Here is a 7173-nt window from a genome sequence, read left to right as displayed (position 1 = left end):
TTGTGGGTCCACGTCGTCTACAGGGTCGAACCCAATATCCTGTGAAGTGGCGGGGTACCCGGACTCCGTCAACTCACGGGAGTTTGAGGTGCCATTTCGGAAAGACTGTCTAGCCATCGTGGATGCTTATGTCAGAAAGATCATGACGCTTTGCGTCGTCGCACAGCCCGCGCTTCCCAGCAGTAGCCTGGGAAGCTGGAGGGCCATGAGCTAAGCCCAAGCTATGGCCCTGAACTGCTGTGGTCGTTGACTCACCCTTGTGAGAAACCACAGAGCTCACAGAGCGAGATGGATGATTCCATGTGTCGCAGGGCGACAATACGCAGGAAAAAGACGTTGCGCTTCGAGTTTGGCAAACTCAAATCGAAGATGGCGCTCCACGCGCACGTCTACTTTCTTGTGGCTTTGCTGTAAGGTAATCAGCGAGGAAAGCTTACGGTGCCGCTGCACCTATCGTTCAAAGAGCTCCTCTTCATCTGCAGCGGTTTTACCAGGGGCGAGCACAACAGGAATACCCGCATTGCGTGTACAGGAGCGCCTCCTCTTTGAGGTCGAGGTCGAGCGCAAAACCTACCAATCGGGATTTATTGGGACACCAAGAAGCGAGCTCGGAGAGCTTTCCGCAGAACAAGCTTATGGCCGGGGCTTAACTACGTAGACGCCTAACGATCGGTTGATTGCGTCTTTCGCTTCATTAGCGGGATCTGCCGAGCAGAAGCCGTGTTCCTCAGAACCGAACGTGGATACGAGCGCATGAGAGCCGCCCTGTGGACAGCCTCCAAGTGTTGCTCCTGTGCTTCATAGGGGCGATTGGCATCAAAACTGCTTCCCCCGAAAGTCGAGTGATCGGGGAACGGTCACGGTGTCCACAAGGTTCGAGCCGGGCTCACGTCGCGCCGTTGGCGCAGCTCACCCTTTACTTCTTCCTAGCCTGGGAAAGGAGTATTTGACTCGTAGTCGACTTCCTCCGAATCCTTGACGAGGAATCCGTCGCCCGGACGGAAGCGATGTGTGGCACTCAGTTGCCGAGGGCTTGAGATCTGCTTCCCGTTAAGCCACGGACGTATGTCCGGAGATGCACCCCGTGCAGAAGGAAAAGGGCTTTGCTCGCTGGCGTCTTCGGGAACAGCTTGGCTGGGTGATTCTTATGTCATAGAAACAGGGCTAATTGAGCAGAGAAAGTTATAAGATGTCTTTAAGAACGTAACGGTGTCTCAGACACGCGAGCCTCGTATGAGGCGACAGTTCAAAGAGAATTATGGGTATTCACAATTTTGATGGGGGAGAGTAACGGGGTTACACGTACCCTTGGGCGGGTCACACAAAATGCTGTGACCGTACATATGTGTGTATTATACAAGTTGGTGTAATTACACAATGGTGTGGCTTCACCGTAAAAGAAGCCACAACGTGGCAGGACTACCAGTAGTAATACACACTAATTACGTTTTACTATATTGATTAGGAGTTACTATATTAATTAGGAGATACTATATTAATTAGAAAACCTTATATATTGGATATTGGCGGCTCTGCCGCAACTGAAACAATTAAATACAGTTTCAATTCTGAACGGAAGAGCGTCTTTGCCATGATTAAGGTTTCTCAGTAATCCTGGAGGCAGCGGATTGCGATCCGCTGCGGTCGTACTAGTTCTCGTATAGAACGAAGAGTCGCTGACCTTAGCTTAGCTTTTTCTAAGCAAAGAGCTATGGCAGCTCCGCTGCACTGAGTGAAAATAAGTGAAATGATAATTTTCGTGGGCGTGCTTTAGACGAAGCGGCAGCCCTTTTTTGCGAGCGGTATCCCCGCTAGGAGGTCGTGCGCGCAAATGGGCACTTCTGTGTGGTATTTCTGTAAAAGAGGCATTCCCGATTCGAAAAAATTGAAGCGACAGATAATACGAGGGTTCGCACCTGTGCGCTCAAAAAATGTCAGGTTGTCAAAAACAGGCGAAACCTAGCGGATTATACCCAAGAGTTGAGAACACTCACTCACCGTCGCGATGGCGAGAGGTTATCTCATGGAGGCGGTTGTCGTCCTCATCTTTATATTAGGTCTCCGAACAGGTGAGGCCAAACTTATAAATTTCTTGTCCACTATTTAGGATTGCGGTGGGTGTTGCGCGAAATTAGAAGTGTCATTCTCGTGCCGTGAGAGCCTGTGCGATGGACCTCGGATATGCTGAGACCTTCGAGAACTATCTTCTGGCCAAGCGCAGCGGTAGCTACAAATTTAAAATATGTGGCAACATTTGATATCTTTACCGAGGATGCCCTTCTTCTCGCGGATGAGTGTATGAAGGTCGGTCTTTCTCTTCGGATCGTCCGACGAGCTTGCGCGGGCAAATGTCATGTGCCAGTTGTCACTGGCTGGCTAAATGAGAAGAAATGGGACATTCTTTTACATCGGGGATGTCGATGACAATAATATCTAATGTTGGAGTATGTGGCTCTTCTGCGAGAGATTAGGGATCCCATCCTAGGCTTGCTGATTGTTAACTTTATTTCCCGGAGCATTATTAAGCTGTGGATGCTCTGAATAATTTAAGAACGTCCTGCAATTACGTACGATGCGCGACAGTCAAAATCAAAGGCAAAACGCGGATGCACCAAAGATGCCAATTAGAAATTTGATTTCCATGCGCCGTGCAACAGGGGCACAAACGTAAACAGCGTGGACCGTTGTTTTGTCCTAGAAATGGAATCAGGATACAATCTCATCCGAGGCAAGGTATGGCTGAAATGCCATGAGCCATTGATTGACAGAAAGCTGAAGATATTAAGTTCCATAAATTCTCTCCAAGTGAAGGTTTGGTAAGGTCGGAACCGGCGCGTTTTTTGCGAGGGTACGAATCTTCGATAGTGTTGGTGCAGGACCTGAAGATGTCTGATTGGTAAACAGAGTTTCGCTCAGAACCCAAAGCAGTGCACGAAAGGCTGAGGCGGCAATGATCCGTTGTAATAGGATGAGACAGAGATGATTAATTTTGATACAGCGGCTCCCGGAGTGTATTCGTGCTAAAACAAGAATAAACGACACTGTGGTTTGGCTCTCATAGAAGTTATCTGGTAAACGCTGAATTTTAGCTGAAAGTAGGTGTCTCTAGTGCTAGAGCCATTGGAAAGTAGAAGCGACCGGTGTGGAAGTCTCTGATGCCAAATCCAGCGCATCAAATAGCAGCTGGGCGTCTAAGCTTCCTTAAAGACAGACGGCTTAATGTCGCAAGTAAAAGATTAGACTTTGAGGGTATCAATGATGGCTCGTTTTTTGTCACGATGTAACAATATATCTACGTCAGATCTTTCGTGTGACTCACAATGTATGGAAAAGCGAAGCTGCACAAATTTGTAGCGAAAAAGCTTTCTCACTCGTGAATGAAGTGTCCGTATTTGTAAGCCCCCTAATGACCTCGAAAGCAGCAATCAAGAAGCTCGAAGAGCTATAATTGGGAGATGTGTGCAAAGAATCGCGAGCTGACAAAGTCAACAAATCCCTGCAAACGAGTCCATTACAAGGACACTTCTGCGAAAGGTGGAACGGCAATCATGAATTTTTTCACTCTACGGCTCCATTTAATCCTTTGCGGGGGATATCACGACATGGTTACAAGACACATACCTTGCGTGTTGCCCTGATTTGTGTTTCCGTCTTGAAACTGACTGTGTCACTCGATAATGGTCGATTTAAATGGGATAGTGCAATGCCGTAGATGCTTTCTTCGTGTAGAGTACGAACTTGATTTGGGGTCGGTGCCAGCTTTCTGTACCATAAACGCTAACGGCAAGTGATGTATACAGTAAACGCAATGCAGCCACAACTCCGACGTAGATGAAAATTATCGAAAAGACTTTCTACAGAACAGCATGGTCAATTGCACCGTGCTCAATGCTCTTGACCTATTGTAAATACCTATTGTAAATACCTATTGTAAATACCCATCAGAGACCTTGACATTCCTTTAACTATCGTGCACTCCAGGAGGAATGGTTTGTGAGTTATTGAAATGTCACATGAATTACTAATGCGCCAGCGACAGTCAGTAGTATGATAATGTGAATATCCAGGCTACATCGCGCCTATACAGTATAATCTAATCGTCCAAAGTTAGAGCCGTGTAGAGAACAAAGAAATGATGAGGAAGTCAGCAATATAGGCTTGTTAGCGGGCTTGATTGTATTTGTTGATTTAATCAATATGCCAATAAAGACAAGTGAGTCTTTCGTACCACCAAAGACCTCGTTCTGGGATACTTTACTGGTAAATGGAGCCTGCTCGCAGGTTCCAAAGATGATTGGCGAGTGGCTTGGTCCCAAAAGCGACTGCTAAAATGGTTTGACCTGGCCAACTACATGCACAACTATGGTACAAATTATGCCTATAAGGCATGGCCCCTTTTCAATCTCCCTACAAGGATGTCAAATGGGGTTGGGTGGGATTAAAGAGGTAATCCTCCACGAATTAAGCTCTCATACACCTCCGAAATTTGGCTCAACTAAACCCGGAACGGCAAAAATATGTGCTTTAGCTCTCGCCTTAGGCTGTTTCGTTTTAACTTTGACACGTAGTGGACAGCTGCACCAGCGAACCCTTGAAAACGAGAAGGATCTCCAGCATGTGGTGACAAGCGTCGAGGTCCACGTCCACGTCGTGATTTGTACCTCACAGAGTCGTACATTTTATATGCTTCAGTTTGACGTCAGATTCACTGAAGTTGGCTTGAGGAACTATAAATGATTAAGGCGATGTGCGCAAACTTAGAATGATATTCTCCGGCACTTTCGCCGACTATTAGTACCACAGGTACGCCCCTTATTTAGATTACGTAGTTAACCAATTACTACTGAATTCAGCTCAGGCTACAAAAGATTACTGTGCACTGTGCGCACAGAAGCCTTGATGGTATGAAGCCGCGCTAACAAACCCAACGAGAACGCGCTAGCATGCTACACCCTGGAGAGAAACCGTAAGCTAATTAAGTAAGCAGATCCCTAGTTTACTCTTTATTTTTCAAGCGACATGTACCGATATTAATGCTGAATATTAACAAAACAACTCATGTATTGATATATAAGCTGAATATTAACAAAAAATCAGCTTAAATATCAATACTTGTCGCCTTAAAAATAAAGAGTAAACCAACCTAAATGTAAATGTTACGCTGTGTTAGAATTTATAACTTCATGCACTGCCAGAGCTAGATTTGAAGCCCACGGACGTCTTCTGTACGTGTGTTCATCACCATAATCAGTATTAGTACTTCGGTACCGATGAGCGGATGAGCTGATGAGTTAAGTCCGAGGTACAATAGTGTAAACTCGACAAACTCCATAATACCGTACGTAATTCATTGAACCCTTCCACAAAAAGATGTGAACAATCTAGGCTCACAATCATTTTGCCTGCTTCTAAAATTTGCGCCAAAGTGATGGCTCTAGGGGCGCCAAGTGCACCTGAGCTCACTCTCTTTACCGAGGAGTGCACAGCAGATGCGAATTTCGCCTGTGCGGACATTTCAAGGATGAGGTTGCCTCGGCTCTTATCACCAACTTTGCACGAGCAGCAGGGTACGTGCCCGTTCCCTTTGGCGAACGATGCTAAAGAATTCCGCTGAAGAGCCTCTGAACATCCAGCTTGCTTCAAAAATGCTGGGATCAGAGATCAAAACTTGTCCGTCTGTAGGCATCGCAACACTTTATACACCCGATTACGTCGAGGTTGTGATTTTCACAAATCAAATGCTGTTCACCCCGTAGCGGCGGAGCTGCTACACACCGGCGTTTCGGTCAAAACTTTAAGCCGTACGAACGCTTCTGACCGATCAGATCATCACTTCTCAATCGTACTGACTGCGCCAATAGCAGTAATAAGCAAATAGATCCGCACCTTCCGAAACACCTATCTTCGGCAGGGTATGCTGAAAAAGGCCGACACGTTTTGCGCTCAATTCGTGCTCTAGGGATGAAGACATGTCACCACACCTATTTCACAACTGTACTTGCCAGCTTCAGCGGAGCAGCCGCCAAACTGAGATGGCTGAAATGCTTGACTTAGCAATCAAAAACGAAGAACGACGAAAATGTAGAGATGAACGCTTACCATGTTCTTGCTGTCAACCATCTGCTAGTTTTCATGACCTTGCTGGTACATCTACTATTTAAGTCTTGAACATGGAACAAGTCCAGGCCTGCTCACCAGTGAAAAGTATCATCGGGCGATGTTACTTTTTTCTCGAAAAGACAAAGTAGAAGGTTTGCTAAGTGATAAGCGGCAATAGAGGGATCCTCCTGAAATGGGACCTCGTAATTTCATGGTTTTCTATAAATAGGACATACCTCCATTTCTCCAAGCACTGATTTAGCCTGATGATCGTGCTGCCCTAATATTCGTTTCGACATGGGAGTTGACCACCCCTTGCTTGTTGAGCAGTTGCCGGCGAAAGGCGAACCCATTGCAAAAGGCCCTCGAACTTGGCGATTATGGAGGCTCGCCGATTCCCTCGAAAGGAGTTGTCGTGCAGCTACATAATAACGTGCGGTATGCATTCGCTAAGTTACGCCATCATGTCGTGTCGCTTAGGAGATCTATGCGCTTCCGCTTTACTCAAACACAAGGTATTTAAGTAAAAACGGTGCGTCTTCTTCAACAGAGCGCTTCCCATCCGCTTGGCTCGTAAGATCGGGATCGAGGTATGACTTCAAAGCCTATGCAAAAAGTAAAATTCGCCTAAATCTCTGCGGATGATTGTGTGTTTAGCTCTATATTCATTAAGGGCAACGACCGTAAACGATCCGAAGTAGCGTGGCCGTCATTTTGTCACAATAGGCTACATCATTGTATGAGAAGTGAGGCAAATCCAATTAGTAAAGTCTTTTACCCACACCAGAAAATGTATTCAGACGCTGTTCACGTTGTCACTGCTGCGATGTCATGTATGTCTGAGTACTTGAGGTTGTGCGTGGCGTGTTCAAACCACCTAGATAATTCATGTTGACGCGGCGGCGACGGCAAATGCATCCAGACGTTCGTCACGATGTCAGAAGCTGCGATATCATGTCACCAGTTTTTTGAATCGCTTGCAGAGGTGCTACAGCGTATTTGAATTACCTAGACGTATCTTTTTTAAGCGGCACCAACGGCAAACGGCAAATGCATTTAGACCTTGTTCACGTC

The 7173-nt window shown here is 46.3% G+C and overlaps 3 protein-coding genes across 3 annotated transcripts; 1 reads left to right on the top strand and 2 right to left on the bottom strand.

The window, feature by feature from the left end:
• Positions 1 to 2099: 2099 nt before the first annotated feature.
• Positions 2100 to 2355, bottom strand: PHALS_10794 (uncharacterized protein; the record flags this gene model as incomplete). The annotated part of the gene is made up of 2 exons (XM_024726285.1): positions 2100 to 2227; positions 2268 to 2355. 2 exons carry the CDS (start codon positions 2353 to 2355, stop codon positions 2100 to 2102), a joined length of 216 nt encoding a protein of 71 aa, XP_024576977.1.
• A 2083-nt stretch (positions 2356 to 4438) lies between these two features.
• Positions 4439 to 4678, bottom strand: PHALS_10793 (uncharacterized protein; the record flags this gene model as incomplete). The annotated part of the gene is made up of 2 exons (XM_024726284.1): positions 4439 to 4495; positions 4565 to 4678. The coding sequence occupies 2 exons, from the start codon at positions 4676 to 4678 to the stop codon at positions 4439 to 4441; spliced, it is 171 nt and encodes a 56-aa protein (XP_024576976.1).
• Positions 4679 to 5428: 750 nt separating this feature from the next.
• Positions 5429 to 5756, top strand: PHALS_10792 (uncharacterized protein; the record flags this gene model as incomplete). The annotated part of the gene is made up of 2 exons (XM_024726283.1): positions 5429 to 5567; positions 5617 to 5756. 2 exons carry the CDS (start codon positions 5429 to 5431, stop codon positions 5754 to 5756), a joined length of 279 nt encoding a protein of 92 aa, XP_024576975.1.
• Positions 5757 to 7173: the final 1417 nt, after the last annotated feature.

Source organism: Plasmopara halstedii (assembly GCF_900000015.1).
Source record: "Plasmopara halstedii genome assembly, contig: Scaffold_525, whole genome shotgun sequence".
Lineage (NCBI taxonomy): Eukaryota > Oomycota > Peronosporomycetes > Peronosporales > Peronosporaceae > Plasmopara > Plasmopara halstedii.
This window is presented reverse-complemented; position numbering and strand designations above follow the sequence as displayed.